Source organism: Rhipicephalus microplus, chromosome 3 (assembly GCF_043290135.1).
Source record: "Rhipicephalus microplus isolate Deutch F79 chromosome 3, USDA_Rmic, whole genome shotgun sequence".
Taxonomy (NCBI): Eukaryota; Metazoa; Arthropoda; class Arachnida; order Ixodida; family Ixodidae; genus Rhipicephalus; species Rhipicephalus microplus.
In genome coordinates, this window is record NC_134702.1 from 5379313 (window position 1) to 5401871 (window position 22559).

Here is a 22559-nt window from a genome sequence, read left to right on the forward strand (position 1 = left end):
TGTAGAGCCCTACTTAAAACCACACAACCCACAAGGAGCTGTGCTTATTCAAAGTAGATGAAAAACACATATAATTAAAACCACAGCTCAGAATAACTACAATATAACAGTCACATTTAGAGCACTCTTCTCTTGCTGTATCTATTAATCATAAAGTTAATATCAGTTTATAAAAGGAAGTACAACGCTGATATAAAATGGTCACTTTGCCAGTAATATAAATTTTCCATTCAATTGAAAAATGAAAAGAAAAAAAATGTCCTTACAATAAACAGATTTCCTTAAAGTATTGTATTTTCAACTTAGATTTCTTCATTAAACCAAGATTTGTAAGAAACTTTCACTTAGGAATGTTGCAAAATTGAAGATGGCAGCCTGACAATATTGCAAGGGATCACAAGCACTTGATGTTGCACATGCTTAGCACTATCAAGCGTACAATCTGCATTTTTTTTCTCTACTAGGAGCTAGTTGGCAAGAGATTGTTTACACACCACGATGCAGTGTGCACATTACATGTTCGTGGGTGGGATACTGTTAAATAGCTCTCTATATTTTCAACAGCTGCCACCACGTTTTGATGTTGCACACATAAATTCTATATGAACCTTCTGCTCATTGCTATGAACACAATTGTAGTTGGTGAATACTTATTGCTAGAGACCTGTGTGCCTAAACAATCTGCACAGATGCAGTACTGACTCCACCACTTGATTTCGCTCGGCCATAGCACAGCAATGTTCTAATGATTGATTTGTGGGGTTTAATGTCCCAAAACTACCATATGATTATGAGAGACGCGGTAGTGGAGGGCTCCGGAAATTTTGACCACCTGGGGTTCTTTAACGTGCACCCAAATCTGAGTACATGGGCCTACAACATTTCCGCCTCCATCGTAAATGCAGCCGCCACAGCCGGGATTTGATCCCACGACCTGCGGGTCAGCAGCCGAGTACCTTAGCCACTAGGCCACTGTGGCGGGGCCACAGCAAAGTTCTATTGCTTTGTGCTCACACTGCTAAAAGGGCTGCCTGAATGGACCAGGTTGTTGCGGCCAAACAAAAGTCTGATGCCATTGAGCACTTGCTGGCAATAAAGCACAAGTTCAATTTATTCAATTTTACAAAATTGTGTGGCTTGCATTTGAAAAGTCAAGAGGGCACTTTTTTTCCAAATCTCATCAATTATAATTGTATGGCAAAATTGAGCGAGTTGGTTTCAGGACATTCCTGTAAACATTTCGGCGCGCACACAGTGGACAGAAAAATCGCGCCTTTTTGTTTTCTCGCCTTCCGTGTGTGTGCACTGCAATGTTTCCAAAAATGTTTACATCAATTATGTTGTCCCAGGATTTGATTGCATACACATATTTGCTAAAAGCCATTTCAATACAAATTGATGGCATGTATGAAAAAGTAAATTTTAGGTTCGCACCAAATAGTGATTCGATGAAAGAAAAGTGAACATATTTGTTATTACCCAAGCAACCAGTACGTTTTTTTTTTTTTTTAAGTGACAGAAGGCATGTGCAAATGTAATTCTTTTTGTTTCAAAGGGAGAAAAGTGGCATCAATTTTGAATAGTAGCAGAAATTGACCTTTGGAAGAATGCAACTGATAACCGGTAAAATAGGTGACGTTTTAAAGGGGCCCTGCAACACTTTTTAAACATGGTCAGAAAATGATGCCGATTGGGAGTCGAGGCTCTCGAGAATATGTAAGCCAAATATTGTAGAGCAGCATGCGGCCTGGAATTGACAAGAAATTCTTAAAGTCTCTTAAAAATTGTTTTCTCTTTTCTCGACGAATGAAGCTACAAGCTCAAAAATCTCTTGTCACAGTCATTGTATCAGCCATTGGCCAATTTGAGCATGGCGCGCTCGGTTGTTACTGTGGCTGCCGCGGGACGCCGTGACTTGTCCACGCATGTGAGCATGATAACGCTGAGAAGCCCCATTTGGAAAAAAAAAAGTGCTCAAGATTCCAAGGCACGCGTGATGCTTTTCCTTCCCAGCTGCGTCATCCCTCCCTGCTTAGCTTCCAGTGCCTTCGTCGGTATGACAGAAGAGAGAATGCAATTGCATGCGTGCGACAAATCTTCGCAACTCCACTCGCACTGGTGAGGCAATAATTGGTGAGGCAATAACAGTGTTGATCCAGCCAGGTTAGGATTTGGAGCAATTTTTCGAGCGGGAAGAAGTCTGTTTTGGAGCAGATTGGGAGCAAGAGGAACTGTGTTCTGCAGCAGGTTTTGGAGCAGACAAAACGGAAGTTAGTATTACTTGGCGCAGAACACACAAAAATTTTCGGTGAATATTCCTATTTGTGTGCACACTGGCTGCAATATAAACAATAGGCTGCAATATAAACAGGAAGACAAAAGCAACACGAGCAGCCATTGATTTTAGCACAAAAGAGTGTAACACTCTGGTTTGACTGCACTGCACAAGATATGTGTTGAACCATCAAGGGCAGGGACATACGGTTGCTACAAATGATAGGCGTGAATCATCTCCCAAATGATAGGCGCCATAAAATCATTCCAAAAAGAACTAAATCCTACCCGGAAAACCAGCAGTCTATCAGAGAAAGAAGGAAAAGAAAACTCGTTGCAAACACCAACATAGATTTTTTAAATTGCCTGTATAGATACCACAACTCAATATTGATCAGTTTCATTGTATTCAGTAACTTTTAAAAGCATGAGCACTGAATGGCACTTTCCTTTCACTGCCAAGGACTTTGGGTTGAGCACGTCTGATTTTCGAAATATTCAGAAAAAAGCGTTGCAAAAAATAAAACTGATACAAAATGATGTTACCAAGCCGGAGTCTGTGATCAATCCAGGTATAATGTGGAGTCTTCTTCAAGTCATTTTGAAGAAGACAAGTTTGCCTGTCCAAATGCTGACTTCAGTAACAACCTGTGTTCACCGATTTCTTTACCTTAATATGCTATCGGGAAGCGATTCCTGGTTATGAGTCATCGTGCAACTCACCCAGTTGGGCAATAACTATGGCCACCCATGAAGACATGCCATATGACAGGTGGCAACCGATTGGTTAGGTGAAAAATAGTGCCGATGGTTCTCTATCTCTCTTTTCATTTTTTTTTTTAAGGTCTCCTTGGGCGTTGGAGGGGGAGAACAGTGTAGAATCGGAACGGAACGAAAAAGTGTATGCTGCGACCAAGAATATTTTTGGGCCTTAAATGGTTTGATGCTGTGTAAACGGGTGGACTAATTAACTTTGATGCAGTTGGCACCAGCTGTACTTGAGCATGTGCAGTTAGGCACAGGGACATTAAATTGTAGCAAAATGGCACAATTGCAGTTATACCACGAATGGCAATAAGCTCGTTTGTTGAATCGATTCCATGGCTACTTGAAAAAGTGTTGCAGGACCCTTTTAAAGTTTACTGCACTTGGGACATATAAGTCAGTACAACAAGCTTTTAAACTAAAAGAAAAAAAGTAACAGTTTCGCCAAAAGGGCAAAGCAATGATTGCGATAGCAACATATTCGAATGCTTTACAAAGCAAGGCTAGCATTTTTAGGAGCAATATTAAATGTAGTAAACGTGCGCTTGCTAAGTAACCAAGTTTCCTGCACCGTGGCCACAGTAGATGACCACAGCAAGGCTCTTGCATAGTACGGCGTTGATGAGAAGCACCTGCCGTGGGCAGCGTATGCTGGTACTAAGGGTTATATGTTGTGTGTCGCCACTGGCGGCAATTCGTTATGTGTAGAGCGCATCTATATGTGGTGGGGTCCTCTCTCAGATGTGCTCGTAATGATAGTAATGCAAGACTCACATAGCAAGATAAATTAAGTATTTAATGACATGTATTAATTAAAGGCAGCAAATATAGTATTCGATAGAAACACTGGTGAATATAAATGAAACACAGTTCACTCGATGACAGCGACAACCACCTTGTAGTCACTGAAGTATCTTGGCAATGACGCGCAGTGCACTCGTGTCGCAACACTCTTTCCGAACACCATATTTAGACACGTTGTGTTGTGTGTAGTTGGCTGTGTGACGTCAGACAGAAGGTAAATTCCAAGTTCAGCACTGATGAAAACGCCACAAGCCACTCATTTTCGCATTGAAGTACATTCACGCTCCTGTGACGATCACCAGCACATGCTCTTGGCACACCGCACTGAAATTGTGGAGCAAGAATTTAATGATGTCGTTCCGCGAGGTCCCCAGCGAGATGTAGACTGCTGCGACAATGAAGCCGTGAGATGTTCTGACAGCACATGCACCACCACAAGTGATGGGGCAGCAAGTTGAGTTGGTATGGAACGCTGCGCAGTAAAAGCGTTATCCCGTCGAAGCATTTGTAAATGGTGACTCCAGCAGCTCGGCGGTTTTGCGAGGCTGATGCACTTGCATCCCGGCAGTGTCTATCCACGCTTCCGTGAAGCACAGTAGAGGTACTTCGCAGACGACATAATCGTGCGAGATATTGACGGTGTGTGCGGGCATCGAGCATGTGTTCATGCTGCAAATTGCCAATGTGTGCGGTGACTGTAGGATGGCAAAGCACTTGGCGGTAATTGTATCATGTTGATGAGGGGCAGCTGAACACACGCAACAGGAGCGGCTGTGCAAGCTCTCTTACGTATATGTGTGTGTGAATATACATACACTTTGGTTTCTTGCAGCCTGAAATTTTGAAATGCGTGCAAATGCACTCGCTGACGTAGGCAGGCGAGGTAAAATGCGAACGATAGGTAAGTCATGCGAGCACGGGCGTCAAGGCGACTGTGGTATTGGTTTGTCTCTGTCCATAAATACATGAGACGGTGAGAACAGTAAAGATAATTACGTGGTGGCACGCATGCGGTTTTATACGGTACCACATGTTTCAGATTCTTTCTCTGCGTATCAGTCTTAAGTAACTTATGACAAACGGTACAGAACATGCAAGACGTGCATAGCCGCCCGATACCTAGCTGTGTCTCAAGAAGCTTTCTCGGTGGCTATGTATACTTGTGCGCATGTTGTAAAGTGCAGTTTGTGACTGTGACAGGGATGATTGCACAAAATCAGTTTCACTAAAATGTGAAGCAATGAATGTGATAGCGACAAATCGCTATGTTATATGAAGTGAGGCTGGCAGTCAACTCATTTAGATCGGATCCAACATAACTCTACAAAACGCTGGTGTAAGAGAACACGATCGCTTCAGGTATACTTTTGGCACTGTTTTTTCGTGCTGAGAGCGCAGCGTGTAGAACGTCCCGCCAGCTGTGGGGACACAAATCGCACACTGATCGTTGCTGCAATAACGTGGCAACCACAAGCCCCCTCTCCCCCTTTTCGCTCACGAGATAAGCACGTGCGCAGATGACCCCGGCCCCCAGCTGGAAAGGCGATGTTCGCTCTGCAGAAAGAGGAGGCTAGCGCATCCTTCCCCGTATATATATATATATATATATATATATATATATATATATATATATATATATATATATATATATATATACGTGAATGATAGCAGCGACGACAATGATAGCAAAACCAGCTGAGACTGTCCATATAATTGTTATCGCAATATAAAATATTAATCAACGTGAAGGTAATATGTTCGTTTAACCTTAAAATAGGGTTGTGGCATAGCACTCCTCCAGTGAAGTGAAACCGCCTTTATAGCTTGTTACATGCAGTTTACACAAGTTCCAACATCCTAAAAAAATCAGAAAAATGCAATATTTCCTCTTTATTTTCACAATTGCTTTTTCTGTAGTGGCTTTCATCTTAAGATGGTTAAAGACATCATCTTGGACAATGAGCAAGAAAGTTCAATTAATTAAATTTTTAGTTAGTGGGATTATGTAGAGTCAAATGAAAGAACTGAAATTCTTCATGCGAAAAATCCATCACAGCTTTGAGATTTAAAAAAAGAGAGCCCTTATCAGTTATTGTGCATAATGAAATTCAGGCAAATTCAACAATGATACCGAAGCAGCGATGAACGAATTAAGTAGATGTTTAGAATGGCATCACTGTTCAAGACAATGGTTACAGAGGTGCAGTTTTTCCTCGTTCGTCAACATATGTAAATCATGCATGCTGTTATTACCAGCGAAGCCCACACAGCCGCACAACGAAATCGTTTTTCAAATGAAAAACCTACATTCTCTCATTTGACTTAACTGCTTTACTCTTATAGTTAATTAAAAGGTCAATTAATGTAACTTTCTTAAATACTGTCCCAAGTGATGTCTTCAACCATCTTGTGAAGACGGAGAGCAAATACTGCATTTTGCTGTTGTATATATATGTAAGGTTATTGGACCCATCTCTTGGAACACTTGTTATATGTCTGTTTATTCATTTCGATTAGTACCTCAAAATTTCTAATTAATTAAGTTCATGTCAAAGTGAATTTGAATACAGTAATATTTATTCGAATATTGAAAGCGCTAGAATATTACAACATGCTCAGTATTCACCTTTCCACGCAGTTTCATGTTTAAAAGAAAAATCTCCTACAATATCAGATGATTGTCTAAAAATCTCAAAATGACTCTCTTTGCAGCTCACAAATTTACACAAAAAACTAACACTAGCCTATTGGATCTTGCAAACACTTCTGGAAATATACCAGCTAATAGGCATGATTCCAGCTGTGCCACCTTGTGTTTTCACAGCAGTAAAGCACTCAACAGTTTGCCCAGCCAGGCTCATTCAGATGCTTGGGGCATTTTCTAAACCCATGTGCAACATGTGAAACTCTTTCGGCATTAGCAAATGAAAATGCAATAATAATTTGTGGGGCATACTTCCCAAAACCGCCATTCGATTATCAAAACCGAAGTGGAGAGAGATGCCTTAACAGAGGGACCCAGGGTTCTTAGACGTGCACCTATATTTGAGCACACCGACCTCTAGCCTTTTGCCTCCATTGAAGACGGGTGCACGAGATTTGATCCCTTTGATCCGCAGTTGAGCACCATAAGTGAATGAAACTTCAACACAAGTAAAGCTTTAATAGCGATATGTAACTGCAGAAATAGCAGCCAAGATGGACTTACTTGGTCTTCTTCTCCGAAAGAGCAACAACACTAGTAAGGTAGTCGAACAGTTCCCCATGCCGGCATCTAGGGCAGGTAAACAACAAGTTCAGCAATGTGAGGTTGCACCATCTGGAACACAACTACAATGGCCTGCTATGGCCACTTCATGCCAAAGAGAGAGAAATGCACCAACAATACATTGTGCGTTTATTGGAGAAAGCCTGGTACAGTGTACAATTAGGCACTGAGTACGATGTAGCAGTGAGGGGGCTTGTCAGCGCAATGAAATCGTAACAGTTACGGGGCCCGTTCTAATAGTGATGCAACTGTAGTGATGAGCCCAGTCACTGTAAATCAGTAACTACGGTGAGGGGGCACGTTGGTGTAAATTTGCACTCATTTAGACGTTGCCATCGAGTGGTTTTGGTGCCATAGTGGTTCGGCGCGCTGTTCAAGTAGCGGTAGTGCTGCAAATTGTCAGATCAATCGCTGCTTTGTCACCTTGTCTTTTTTTTTTTTCAGGGTAGTGCGTCAATATTGACCTTACTGCTATGAAAATGTCGTAATCTTTTTTTTTTTTTTAAAAGAAAGTCAAGTAGATGTGTCCCTTGTTAGACGGCCCTACCATTTGGATTTCGAGTCACAATAGGAGGTGCACAGGGCATTATCGGTTTGTGACTTCAGTTAGAATCGCGCTGAAAGTACCCTAATCAACAGAACATGTGTGCTCATTCCAAACGTAAAACCTAGTGCAGATGAACATGTGCTCCAATTCTGAGGGCTGTGTAGCTAGACAGTATGTCTCAATAAGCCCCAAAATAACAATACGCATGCGAGTCTGATTTCGAGACTACTTTGCTTGAAATCACACACATGCACAGACTTCAAGAGATCAAATCGGCTCCTTTAAAGGGGCTCTGCAACACTTTTTCAAGTGAACATGCAATGGACTTACTAAAGGAGCCCAATGGCTCATGAATTCAATGATGCAAAAATTTTCGGAATCTTTCCAATACGAGCGGAGTTACAAAACTTTGTCGCACGTTGAAACTGCATTCTCTCCTCTCCCGTCCCTAAGAAAGCGCAGGAAGCTAAGCAGGGAGGAATGACATGGGGAAAGAAAACACGTCATGCGTGCCTCATGAGCTTGTGTTTTTTTACCCTTCATTACGTGACTTTTCAGTACGATAGCGTGTGTACTTGGGCAGGTCGCAACCTCCTGCAGCTGCTCCAGTAACGACCAAGCACACTATTCTCAAATTAGCCATTGGATGATACAATGGCTGTGACGGGTGATTTTTGAGCGTGTAGCGTCATTTTTCATGAGAACAAAAACCCTACAAACTGTTCCAATCACTTTAGTAACAGTGCCTACAGCATTACAATGCCACAGCCCATAGTGAAAGTGGCTAAATTGACATCGCTGTTATTTACCACCGTATATTTACTACTGTGCCTGCGCACTTTTGATGGTGATGATGTTGGAAACTTATTATTTTGTAGCATTGCTAAAGAGCTCAGACCAGCTAGGGCTCCACTGCGGCTGCCATTATTCTACAAGTCCGGTCATGTCAGCTCGACTCAGCTGATTGTCAGGTTTTCACTGACCAGCGGCTCTTCCCATTGCTCCGCTGTGAATCTACAACAGGACTATCATTTAAAATAATTACTTGAAACAAACAATATTGAAAAGTGAAATAAAAGTTCACTTGTTCAGAGCGATTACAACCAGGGCAGCGCAGCATGACGCATCATTGCCCACAGCACTTTGCAATCCAGACAGTAGGACTGTCTAACAGCCACCACAGGCAGCAACATAACTTTCTTTTGAAAAGAAAAATTATGACTCCAGCAAGTAACGCCAATGTCAATGCATTTCCGAGGGGGAAGGAGTTGGGGGATTCGATCTGACGATCTGCAGCACTATCACTCTTTGAACAGTGCGCCGAACCACTATGCTTCTAAAGCCGCATGGTGATAGGGTCCAAAGTGACTACAAATTTACAGTAACAGCCCCCTCATTTTTAAGATATTGCTACGCTGATGGTATCTACACTAAGAGGCCCTATCACTATAGTTACTGTTTTATAGTGTCAGCGTTGTTGTGTTGCTATCATGACAGGCCCCTCACTATTATGACTGCATCACATAATCACATTACGGCTACCCCCTTGATCTTGCGACAGTAGTGCACTGATGAGCCCCATCACCATAGTCAATGCGGCACGATTACAGCCTACACTGCTATGTGGCTGGGTCGGTGAAAAATGCAGGTATCAAAATGGAAGATCGAAATTTTTTTTTTATTCTCCATTAAATTTATACAAGAAAAAGTTGGTATCGACCGCGTGGTCTCAGTTGCTCCCCTTCTCTTGCCTAACCATTGCCGTCGCAAACTAGTGAACCAGCACAAACTCTATTAATAGGCATATGAACATACATGCACACACTTTGTCCCAGTTCTTTCATTGGGCGAACTTCACACCAGCAAGTTAGGTGACATAGCATGCATATGCAAGTGACATTCACAGCACAATTATAAAGGCGAGTACAGTCGTGGACAACCTATTCTCTGGGTGAAATGTGTAATCAGTTATACATGTGCCACGCATAAATACATATGCAAATAAATGCAGATGAAAGTGATTGCCCCTGTAAATTAACTGAACCATGTGCCAGCACGTGTACAGATGTTGACAACCATGCAACTGTCCTTGAGCAGATAGGAAGTGTATTGGTTGCCAGACACTGCGAGTTTGTCCAAAAAGCTGCAGCCTTCCCCAGCCATATCACGACATGAAAAACTATTCAGCATTATCGGTCCATGATCTACACCAACCTTAGCGTAGATACAATGAATGATAATCTTACGAGTATCATTATGGAGTGTGCAGTGGAAGTTGGAGGCAGGGTAGTTAGACAGGACACTGGCAAGCTTTCCCAGGAAACGAAGAATCTCATTAAGAAGCTTGAAATCATGAAAGTCTCAAGTACAACAGACAAAATAGAACTGGCAGAGCTTTCGAAGTTGATTAATACGCGTAAGGTGTCTGATTTAAGAAGGTATAACATGGAGAGAATTGAACATGCTCTGAAAAACAGAGGAAGTGTCAAAGCAGTGAAGAGGAAACTTGGGATAGGCGAAAATCGGATGTATGCACTAAGGGACAAAGAAGGCAAAATAACTACCAATATGGATAAGATAGTTAAAATAGCGGAGGAGTTCTACAGGGATCTGTACAGTAGCTGGGACAACCACGACTTTAAGAACTAGCAGAAACCCAGATGACACCCCACAAGTAATGATAGAAGAAGTCAGAAAAGCTTTGGAGAGCATGCAAAGAGGCAAAGCTGCTGGTGAGGATCAGGTAACATCAGATCTGCTGAAAGATGGAGGACAGATTGTGCTAGAAAAACTAGCCACCCTGTTTACGAGGTGTCTCCTGACCGGAAGAGTGCCAGAGTCTTGGAAGAACGCTAACATCATCTTAATACATAAGAAAGGCGATGACAAGGACTTGAATTACAGGCCGATCAGCTTGCTCTCTGTAGTATACAAGCTATTTACAAAGGTAATTGCTAACGGAGTAAAGAAAACATTAGAATTCAATCAACCAAAGGAACAAGCAGGATTTTGAACAGGCTACTCAACAATCGACCACATTCATACTATCAATCAGGTAATAGAGAAATGCTCAGAATATAACTAACCACTATACATAGCCTTCATAGATTACGAGAAGGCGTTTGATTCAGTAGAAATATCAGCCGTCATGCAGACACTGCGGAATCAGGGTGTCGATAAAGCATATATAAACATCCTGGAAGGAATCTACACGGGATCAACTGCTACCATAGTGCTTCATAAAGAAAGCAACAGAATATCAATCAAGAATGGTGTAAGGCAGGGGGACACAATTTCTCGAAGGCTATTTACCGCGTGCTTACAGGAGGTTTTCAGAAACCTAAAATGGGAACAGTTAGGGATAAGAGTTAATGGAGAGTATCTTAGTAACCTGCACTTCGCCGATGACATTGCATTGCTGAGTAACTCAGGGGACGAATTGCAACTCATGATTACGGAGTTAGACAAGGAGAGCAGAAAGGTGGGTCTTAAAATTAATCTGCAGAAAACGAAAGTAATGTGCAACAACCTCGGAAAACAGCAGCGCTTCGAGATAGGTAATAGTGCACTTCCAAGTTGTAAAAGCCTATGTCTACTTAGGGCAGGTAATAACCGCAGAGCCTAACCACGAGACTGAAGTAACTAGAAGAATAAGAATTGGGTGGAGCACATTTGGCAAGCACTCTCAAATTATGACAGGTAGATTGCCACTATCCTTCAAGAGGAAGGTATATAACAGCTGTATTTTGCCGGTACTTAGCTACGGAGCAGAAACCTGGAGACTTACAAAGAGGGTTCAGCTTAAATTGAGGACGACGCAGTGAGCAATGGAAAGAAAAATGGTAGGTGTAACCTTAAGAGACAAGAAGAGAGCAGAGTGGATTAGGGAACAAACGGGGGTTAAGGATATCATAGCTAAAATCAAGAAGAAGAAATGAACATGGGCCAAGCATGTAGCGCGTAGACAGGATAATCGCTGGTCATTAAGGGTAACTAACTGGATTCGCAAAGAAGGCAAGCGGGTTAGGGGGAGACAGAAGGTTAGGTGGGCAGATAGAAGTTTGTGGGTATAAACTGGCAGCAGCAAGCACATGACTGGGTTAACTGGCGAAACATGGGAGAGGCCTTTGTCCTGCAGTGGACGTAGCCAGGCTGATGATGATGATGATCTACACCAAGTGGGGACCAGGTGAATTGCTGATGCGAGTTCATGTCACATGCTGTCTATCCCAGCAAATTTAAGTTCTGTATGCTAAAGTGCTATCAAGAAGCAATTGATTCTGGGAGAAAAAAAAAACGTACTTACAGCTCCAACACCAAGAAAATGAATGTTGTGGATTCAAACACATCATGCAGCTCAACTGCAAAAAAAGGAGGACATATGGACAGGAATTCAGCTAATCACTGTAAAAGATGTTTGCACATAAAATATTCTGTAAATATGGTTAAATAATCCTCTTACACTTGTGTAAACATGGAAATTATGACCCCAAAATATACCAGCTTTATAACATTGTTACGAGGAAAAATCTATACACAGAGCATATATTTAACAACAAAATGCACAATGCTGCCGCAGTTCAAGCGCGCTCTGCTCAGAGCTTTAATTGTTATCCTCAGCATTTTTCCTGCGACAATATACTGCATTGAATAGGAATGCCTATAGCTGCAGCCACATTGCCAGCCCAAAGTGACGCATGAGCTGTAGATTGTGTTTGCTGCAATATTGCCAGTGCCAGTCGAGTTCTTTGAAGTTTGAAAGTTTATTTGTTATAAGAGATATGTTTATTACAAAGAACACACTTGTGGGACTGCAAAAATTTGTTAAAGAGTCCCTTGCTTTTTCTGTTACAGGTAGAATTGCTCTTAGCCCATTGCTTGTCATATTTTGGTAGCACACATTTAGGGGCCAGCTGGCACATTGTTAAAAACAGCTCACAAAAAAGAAGGACGTCAACACTTGCACAATTCAGTGGAGGCTGCTCCCCGCCCTGAAATTGCCAACATCAGGGATTGGCAAGCTGCAGCCGCATGCAGCTTGCAGAGCAGTGTCATGCGCCTTTCGGCATGACATGAGAACTTGGCCTACGTGGCAGTTTTGACATCTGATAAGGATTTCGCTTGCAACATATGATTGTAAATCGCAACCTTGAGACGGGCATGCCGGAAATAAACATAATTTTATTCCAAATTTGTACATTATGTTAATTCGTAAAACTTTTTTTCTACTTGCCAGCGAAATCCCCCCCTCCCCACTGATTCACCGTGCGGCCCCCGCTATGTAGGCTTGATGCAAACTTGGCTCTCTGCCTGAAAAGGTGAACAGTGAACATAGTGCGTGCTAAAAGATCAGGAAAACTAGGGATAACACGAGGATCTGGGTTCGTTTTTTGCTGATATAAACGGCAGCATTAAAACACACTGCTCGAACTTCATCAGGCATAATGTCCTTAAAGCCAGGGTTATTTTAGAAAGCAGTCTTCGGATTTCACAAACATAGCAGTCTGTCAAGCCACCCGACATCCAACCCGGCTTCACTACTGGCATGTGCTAGTACCCAGCATCAGTGAGAGCCCAGTGAGAACAACAGTGAGGATTGGTTTAAGTCCTAGGAATCCCACTCCAAACCTTGAGTCACTGCCCTGACAGATCAAGGACTTTGTTCATGCTGAACTCGCTCATCAGCTCTTGCTACTATTGCTACTATCAAGAGCTGAGTGACTACTTGTAGCGCTCTCGTTTCGACGGCGCGCGAAATGGGGAGCGTGCGACCGCAAAAGGAAGAAAATAAAAACGCCGCTTGACGGTGGTACGTCAAGCGAAGGCTCACGTTCCCTGCTGGAGTCGATTGTCATTCAGGCGTCTCTTTTCTTCACTCCTGTGGCGTAAGCCGACACACTGTTGCCTTTTCCAGCGAACAGTTGCCAGGTTATACCACAGCTAGATAGCGCAGCTTTGCCTTCTGCCCATGACCTCTGTTGCCTGTGCCAGGGTAAGTATGCCTCTGAGCTATGTCTAAGATGTTGGACGGCTCCCATCTCGGGCTTAGCCCCTTATCTATCAATCGTGTCACTGCAACTAACTCCTCACTTCAATCAGGGAGTGTACCCACAAAGTAGTGGACAACAGTTCACTCTCGATAACCAGCCAATATGTTTTGCAATGGCCTACGTGACCACTGTGGGAATTCAGCCGTCGGAACCAGAACCTTTAGTTCTATATTTAGTTGAAAAGAGGGTGGCTGTGTCCTGGCCCTCTTAAGAAAAAAACCAATCAACCAACAGCAAAAGTCAGACAAATCACACCATACCAGATGGCACGACTTTGTTACTACCGTGCACCGCCCTACCACCCCAGCTTTGACCCGACTCATATATATCGTCAAGCACATCATTTTCAGCATTTCAGAAACCTGGCCACATGTTTTCGTACTCTGACCATCACCTTGACTCCACTCACTATCACCAATGCATTGTTCTAACAAAAAGTCTATATGAACAAACTAAAATCCCCGAGTGAAAAACACGAAGTGACACTAAACATAATCTGCAAATTAGTTGCTCTCATTTGTTATTTTGTGATACACGAATGAGCTGAATGACTGCATGGTCCATGTAAGGCAGTATCTTCAATTAGTGAGACAAGTATAGCACTTACTAATGTAGGGGTGACCAGCCACTCTCTTCAGCACATCGATTTCCCTTTTCGTTGCCTGATAGAGACTTGTTGGCCCTGACCCATCAGTATCGGAGCTAATGTCGATAATTTTTGCAGCAAACTCCTCGCCGGTTTCCTTGTTGATGCATCGTCTCACTGTACTACTTATCCCCCTGCAATGAGAGGATGTCAAAGGTTTAACGTAAGATTATGTACAGGCTGCAATTCATAGCTACAAAATACTTTAAGTGCTTTTAATATAAAAAATGCTAGAACTGTGGTAGGAAAATGATGAATATTTTCTTCACATTGTCAGCTTAATTGCACCACACAGTTTAATACACAAAATGTCACATTTTTGAAACTATTCGCAAGTTTCATGGCCTCAAAAACAGCACAACTGTACATCAACATGGCCGTCATTGGGACTCTAGTAGGCAACAGACAGTTTAGGAATGTTCACACTGAGTAAAGAGCGCAGATTTTTGCATTTTGATTGCCCTCCTATTTTTGTGAAAGCATATTGTGATAAGTGAAAGAATTTTGGGTATGTGATTAAAACATTTCAAGAAGATCAGGGGCTGATCCCGCCACGCATTTTAGGGGGGTGGTCGTCTAAAGTAACATAGGAGAGGGTGGTGTGGTGATGAATTTTTTGCTTTTACTGACAGAAAAGGCCCTTCGCAGCATAAATACTGTTAATGTATGCTCACAGTGGTTTCACTCATTTGTCCCAATTGGTGATAGGAGGTTGGCTGTAGGGAGGGGCGCTGACAGAGAGTTTGGACCGCCTTCCCTCTGGATGAAGTGCACAGAATTATAAATAATTCACCCATTGCGTTGCTTGGAGCACTTAAGGACACAGGGTAGAGCAAAATTTTTAAAAATATAACTTTTTTTTTTCTTTGCAATTTGGGAAGAGTGGCTCGAGCATATTTTGCACATTCATGTTATTATGTTAAACAGCACTTTTTGCATCTCAAAAGTTGTTTTTTTGAAAGCATGTAGTGAATGAATATGCACCCTAGAGCAAGCCCGTCGCCAGGGCTCTAAGCTTATGATGTATTTTTTTTAAATCTTCAATTACGAGAGCCAAAACGTTTGTCTAGAGTTAGTTGTGTAAAGGAAATTGTCAGGCAACTTCAGAGGAAGTCTGAAGACTCTGTGCACCATTGTATTCACACTATGTCTTCAAAGCGCATTGGTTCAAACACTTTCAACTCCTAGCTTCATCACACCATGTGTTTGTCACACTTGTCGAAAAGTTTATATGCTGAGGGTAAGGGTCTTCAGCTAGTGTGTATTTCGCGGCAAAAAATACAAAAATTTGAATAAATGCCAGTGATGTTCTGAAGTGCTGAACGCTAAATCCAGCAAGCTCTTCATCGTTGAACCTCACAGCCTTTTCTGAGTCCTTCGATGTGAAAATCATGCAGGTTGACAATAGGTAGGCTCTAATGCACATGGCTGATATTTGTGATGCAATTAGACTGAACAGAGCATGCAAACAGCTCGGTGCAAGAGTTGGGAATTGTGTTGCAGAGAGGTTCAGAGCACTAAGGAATGCCACTTTGCATACTGTTCTTGCATTTAATGATGGCAGTATCACACGAACAAAATTCTCAAATAGTTAGGATTGAAGCCTGGTCAAACTACAGTCAATATGCTGGGAAAAATTGACCATATTCGACAATACATTGTAGATAGAGCTGCATGACAGCTCACAAAAGAAGCAAGGCAAACGTTACGGGAAGCTCCAAAGTGAAAAACTGTCTTTGGCAATGATCAACAAGCTTGTAGCCACTAAATAAAATAGTTGAACCATGCTAGTGACAAAGTGTGCTCACTTTTCAGCCGTTTTCTAAATTTATTCTCGATCACCTGAAAACCAATTTTTTATTACTTTGATACCATTATTTACAATGCATTCCAAGATAATCAGTAGATTATTTTTTCTTGTATTCTGCATAAATGCATACAGCTACTGAAGCAGTGCAGAAATCATGAAATTTACAGTTTTCGTGCAGTAAATTTTCATAGCTGCCAATCAACTAAAAACTTAGGTCCTAGTGGTAAAAAATTCGCAGAAGTTATATTATTAGTTAGACTTTAAAAATCTGCTTCAGTTGAGAGAGTGGAAAAATTGGAAGAAGATGATGTGTGGGATTACGTCAATATTATTTTTAGTCACTGAAAAAACACTACCTCTAGATGACCAGAAATGCATGGGATGTACTATAGCTATAGGCCTGCCCAGTGCCCTTAATCACATTTTGATTTTGTTTTTGCAACTGTGTTGTTAGCACAATATGATATTGGGTGTCTCAGTAAAAATCCCTCAGTAATATCAGAGATATTCTCAGACATGTGCTTTATCTCATTTTTGCTTGCATCACATTCTGGCACTTCGCTTGTACAGCTCACTTCAAAGCCCAAAAGAAAATAGAGGAGGAAAAAAAAAGGGCTGCCTTCGAGACCTAAACACAAGAACCAGCTGAGGCATTTGCAAATATTGCACATATGATTTCATTGTGCTTTTCTGATTAAAGAAACACAAAGAGAAAAAGGAATGCCGCAAGATGTTGGCAAGCAGGCTATAAAACCAGCTACAAGACACAATTTTCACGTTAATGAAATAAATGATGTTCTGTCTATCATGCTACGTCTTCGGTGCTTCAGAATTGAAATATATAACACGGTACAGGTCAGGGATGATGCGAACAGCATTATTAACAAGGCAAGTATTAACAGGGGATGTTCTACATGGGGAGACACAAAAAAAGTGACACAGACCAGCAAATATGCATTAGCATGGCATCAGTCTGTCTACAGACGAAAGAATTATCGCCTTTTGGAAGAGCGCGTGATCATCCTTTGAAAGAAAAACCTTGTCATGCTTTTATGTTTTCAATGTTTTCCTGTATATATTTTCCTTTCGTTAAACAAAAGTTCAGTTGAAAACGGCGCTTGTCTGTGTTCCTTCGTTTGAGTGTCCCCGTATAGCAAATATCACGCTGTTCCTGCTTCATAATGCAAAAGCAACTAACTCAAAGCTTCACTTATTTAAGTGAACAGCACCATCAGCAGGCAATACCGAACTAAATGTGCAGCAGATGTGGAGATCATGAAGAGACTTCACAGGTACGTCAGATGTGGAAAGATGCGTTGGGACATTTTTAAACAGGACCTTTCATTATATGACACATTTATAATCCGTTCTCGTACAGTTTGCACTGCAGCCATGTCGAGCGGAAAAACAAGATGCAAGAAATGCGATATGAGGTGCAACTCTGGCAGTATACTACACTCGAACACAAAATAGGCATTGTATACATTCATGTGCCTTGGTTATTTACTTGCGCTGTTGACACTTTTTGAAGCAAATCCCCACCAACTTGTCCAAGAGTCAACCCTTTTATACTTGTAAAGTGTAACCCGCTTCACCATTCACTGCTTTTTGAGGAACTGATCTGAAGGAGTAGCTAGCTTTGCCTCCTGTTATATGCTGTGATGCTCACAATGAAATCAGTGGCCTTTTTGTTTTCTATTGACCTTGTGGAACCAAAAGTGTTGCACTTATGCTGCAAAGCAACCACCGACGATATACAACTAAGAGAGACATTTGCCATCTGAGGAAAGTTCTTCATAGCTTCCAAGGGCCACCGCTAGACGGCGCTACGGTACATGAAAGTTGCACAGGTACCGTAGGTACCTGTGCAACTTTCATGCACAGGTACCGTACAAGGGTGACAGAAAAACTGTGCACAGGTACCGTACAAGGGTGACAGAAAAATTTCAACAAAGAAGTGCCTTATGCACCACAATAGACAAGGATGGATCAAGTGGCGCAATGGCTCCATTTTCACAATGAGAGTGGGAAAGGACTGAGAAGAGGGTTCCTAGTAGTACATCAACAGGCCCAGATGGCATTCCAATTATGCTGATAAAGACATTGGGTCCGAAATCGAAGCAGACTTTGAGAGAGGCAGTGAGCAAAATAATAATCATTGGTGAATTCCCTGATGAATGGAAACTTAGCAGGATGAGCAGGAAAGGGGGACGAAGCTGACATAAACAACTACTTTCCTATAACAGTGACATCAGTAGTCTACAAGCTGGCGATGAAGATTAGGCATGGATAGAGGATGAGGGTGTGCTGAGTGAACTGCAGAATGGGTTTCGAAAACAGAGGAAGTTGGAAGACAATCTGTTCTCACAGACACAGTGCATCGAAATAGCAGAAAAGGAACGCAGGCCCCTGTGGCTAGCATTTTTAGACATCAAGGGAGGGTACGATAGAGTGGTTCAAGAGGACTTGTGGGGAATACTGGACACACTGGGTGTGGAAGATGGAGCCACTAATCTTTTAAAGGAAATCTATAAAAGTAACAAGGTAGTTATAAAGTGGGAAAAACAGGTATCCAAGCCCACAGAGGTGAAACGGGGACTTAGGCAGGGGTGTCCCCTGTCACCCTTATTATTCATGATGTACCTACAAGGATTAGAGGCCAAATTAGAGGGAAGTGGACTGGGCTTCAACCTCTCCTTAGTCAAACAAGGAAAACTCATTGAACAGGCACTACCAGCATCATTGTACGCAGATGATATAGTGCTAATGGTCAACAACAAGGAAGATTTGCAGAGATTGATGGACATCTGCGATAATGAGGGAGATAGGTTAGATTTCAGATTCAGTAAGGAAAAATCAGCAGTCATTATTTAAGGATAATGAAGGTAGTGAGCTTAGGATACAGGATGTGACGCTAGAAATAACAGATAAATACAAATATTTGGGCGTATGAACTAGCAATGGGACCGAGTATATAAGGGATCACAAAACATACGTAACGACTAAAGGTAACAGGAATGCCGCAGTGATGAAAAATAGGGCACTGTGGAATTACAACAGGTATGATGTTGTGAGAGGAATATGGAGTGGGGTCATGGTTCCTGGTATAACGTTTGGCAATGCGGTCTTGTGCATGAAATCAGAAGTTCCAGCAAGATTAGAAATTAAGCAACATGGAATAGGTAGGCTTGCTTTGGGAGCTCACGGGAATACACCAAATCAGGGAGTACAAGGTGATATGGAAAGGACATCATTTGAGGGCAGGGAAGCTAGCAGCAAGATAAAATTTGAGAAGCGATAGAGAGAAATGGGGGAGGAGCATTGGGCTAGGAAGGTTTTCAGCTACTTGTACATGAAGAATGTTGATACAAAATGGAGGAAGCAAACCAGAAAATTGATAGGTAAATACATAGAAAACAGCAGGGGGCCAAACCAAAAAGAACTATCGGTTAAAAAGAAGGTGAAGGAAACGGAGACCGATATGTAAAGAATTGGCATGATTAAAAAGTCCGCACTAGAGATCTATTGTATTTTTAAACATTAAATTGCCATGGAAAGAATTTATAATAATATTGGGGTAGTTCTCTACTGTTTGAGGCCAGGACGGGAGTATTGCGAACCAAGACATACCGGGCGAAATAGGAAGGAGTAGACACGGTATGCAGTGCGTGTGCAGAGGATTAGGAAACTGCCGAATACTTGATAATGTTCTGTAAAGGGCTTCACCCAATAGTTCAGGATGATGGGGTAGAGTTTTTCAAAGCACTGGGGTTTAGGGACAGGGAGGGCAAAATAGACTTTAAGCGGGTAGAATAAACTAGAAGGACGTTAACTGATTGGTGGCTTAAAATAAAGGCACAAGTGAAAATTAAATCCTTCACTGCAAAGTACTAGTCCTCAACTTCACTATTTAAAGGGAAAAAATACATAAATCTAGGCTTTGGTTCATTGAGTATTACGGCTAGGTGGCGTTAGCCACCGCCCGATCTATAGGGTACAGCCTTATTAATCTATCCAATCTATTCATCCATCCGTTGCGAATATCAGCGAAACATGGCATTTGCAAGTAATGTACCCCGGCGTTGCTTGAATGTGTTGCTTAATGTACACCTACGCTGCTTAAACCCTTCCCCGATTGGGAGCCATACAGAACTTCGTTCACAAGGAAAAAAAAAAAAAAACGTACTGTAAATTTGCACTAACAGATCGCGTAGTTTCGCTGAATAACGTCACCGGGTAACCGTCCTAATTGGGAACGCTTCAACGCGGTTCCATCGTTTCCCCGAGCAGAGTAAAAACAAAAGTACCTTCCCAGAATCTCTTTCGGCTCATACTTGGCGTAGAACTCTTTAGCAACATCCTTGTCAGGAAGATCATCCTCTTGTCGCTCTTGCAACTTCGGGGCGACCATTACTCAGGCTTTGGTCTACCTAAAAAAAAAAAAAAAAGTCCAACTTTAGGAATGAAGATATGGCTGAGAGAAGCGAGTTCAGTTGGCGCTCGTTGTGGCGCGTAAATCTTGCCTAGCACTGGAAACAGCACGGACACAGGATGCAGATAAAAAGCGCAGGACAGAACCCGTTCTGTCGTACATTTACGCTATTAAAGCTTTCGCTTCAGCCAGAGAATCGCTTTTGTTTTCGCAAGCTAGTCACTTTGGCGAAAACAACAGCGGCTACAGTGGTCACTTTTCCGAAATGACCTCAGAATTCAGGAGCGCTTAACCGTGTCGCACATCAAGGGTACCGACCTCTAACCATGACCGTGAAGAGGCTATCACGCCAAGATATTTTAATCGGCTTCTAAATTCAGTAGCGAGCCTGGGCACACGACTCCGATCGCTGCCAGTCGGTTATTTTATCCACCGCTTTGTATAGCCCCAAAAGATTTGCGAAACTTGGTCTCTTTTCGCTCACCGCAGACAATCGAGGTTAACTTGCGCTCATGCTATTTTAGTGTCTTCATTCTACGGGAAGCGGAGGAAACCCAAGTCGCCGGAACCAGTCATGACCACGGCAAATCCGAAAGCAAGTTAAGCGACCCCAAATGAAAACAATAGCGAACACAGATGGCGCGGCGGGCGTGCCTTCGGAGCGCATGCGCCGTCAATGTCGTACTAATATCGAAATCTAGATGTAGTGGAGCATGGACACATCAGGTTATTATCCAAATTTGCTTCCAAAATAACGGGCAGCTTTTAACTAACAACGGCTAACCTGCTTCACTAACACTGAATAACGATGGAATTTCGACTTGACAGCAGAGCAGCCGTTGACTTGTGAAAGCTGCCTGAATGAGATTGAGGACGACGAGTGTCTACAGGCTCTTCAGACGGTGTGGCATACCGATTGTTTCAGGTAAGAGTCGTTGATTAACCTTGTTTTTCGAGCGAGTAACGTAAGCGTCCTTTTCTCTGGTAATGCAGTGGTCTTTCGGTGTGTGAAAGCTTCGAAAGTTGGTGGCCACGTATTCTTATTTATTTTAGTATTTTGGTTTGACTTCGTGTCAACAATCGTGTAATTCGTGTTTCGCCCATGTTAGCGTGGATGCAGTGTGTTTGATATGTTGTCACGCTCAGAGTCGTGGCAGGTCGAACTTAGTTTGTGCCGTCTTCCGTACCCGTGCCCCAAGGGCTACCTTGCGTGCGACCCTGCGTTTCCGAATGTTTCACGCTGGTTTGCTTCGCGGAAATGGGTGAGATCCTTCGCCGCGAGTTCTCACTACGCTTTCCGTCGGCCACCAAGCCCACATGCACAACGCGGTGGAGTCGTTCGCGTGCGAACGTAACCGGGATTGCATCGTTGCTGCCGTAGACGCTCTGTTCCTCGTGAGTCATCGCGTATCAATCGACCGGGAAGTGCGCATTCCTCCAACGCATATCGTCCTGTGGGTCACATCTCTGCAGGAAGTTTATCAGCTGCGGTGCACATCACCAGTGCGGGATGTACTACTGCGCTGACTCCGAGCTACGCTGCCCTTTGCCCGTGTGCACCTGCAGTCATAGGAATTTTGTGATGCTGTTTCAAACTTAAGCATTGTAGCAGACTTTATCTACAAGCACAAGTTCATAGGCCTTGAGCAGGTGTTCTCAGCCGTGTCTGAACGGTCGGTTTCACTTTTTAACTTGTACGAAGTACATTAGCCGCTCATATGATGAGCAACAACACCTCTAGCGGCATGTCCGTTTCCTGTGCATATAAAACGTGCCTGGGGAGGCAGTGGGCATATTTCGCTTGCTGGACTTTGTTTTGCTACTCACGCTCCTTAAGGAGAAAATACACGTTTCTACTTTTAATTCTAAGATGCTTGTGGTGGGCTTCCCTCATTTCGTGTGTAGGGTAGCGAACCGGGAAGTCTACGTCTTAGTTCCCCCTCTTGCCTTGCACATTTTTATA

General features: G+C 42.6%; 2 protein-coding genes across 9 annotated transcripts in view; one reads left to right on the forward strand and one right to left on the reverse strand.

Moving 5' to 3' along the window:
• PhKgamma (phosphorylase kinase gamma) overlaps window positions 1–21229 on the reverse strand; it is a 42769-nt gene extending 21540 nt beyond the window's left edge. The window contains exons 1-5 of one of the 4 annotated variants that reach the window (XM_037433761.2): window positions 21081–21229; window positions 20472–20594; window positions 14316–14488; window positions 11965–12019; window positions 7052–7117 (exon numbers count right to left, since the gene is read on the reverse strand). In XM_037433761.2, coding sequence (XP_037289658.1) covers window positions 7052–7117; window positions 11965–12019; window positions 14316–14488; window positions 20472–20575 — 398 coding nt within the window. In that variant the 5' untranslated portion in view covers window positions 20576–20594; window positions 21081–21229. Of the gene's footprint in view, window positions 1–7051; window positions 7118–11964; window positions 12020–14315; window positions 14489–20471; window positions 20595–20914; window positions 20935–21080 lie in introns of those variants that run through there. The other 3 variants (XM_037433768.2, XM_037433765.2, XM_037433767.2) reach the window with 3 other exon arrangements.
• Window positions 21230–21251: 22 nt separating this feature from the next.
• Window positions 21252–22559, forward strand: part of LOC119183645 (LIM domain kinase 1) — a 95534-nt gene continuing 94226 nt past the window's right edge. The window contains exon 1 of one of the 5 annotated variants that reach the window (XM_075888788.1): window positions 21252–21322. The gene's annotated coding sequence lies outside the window, so the exon portion shown is untranslated. Of the gene's footprint in view, window positions 21522–22017; window positions 22270–22559 lie in introns of those variants that run through there. The other 4 variants (XM_075888790.1, XM_075888792.1, XM_037433754.2 and 1 more) reach the window with 4 other exon arrangements.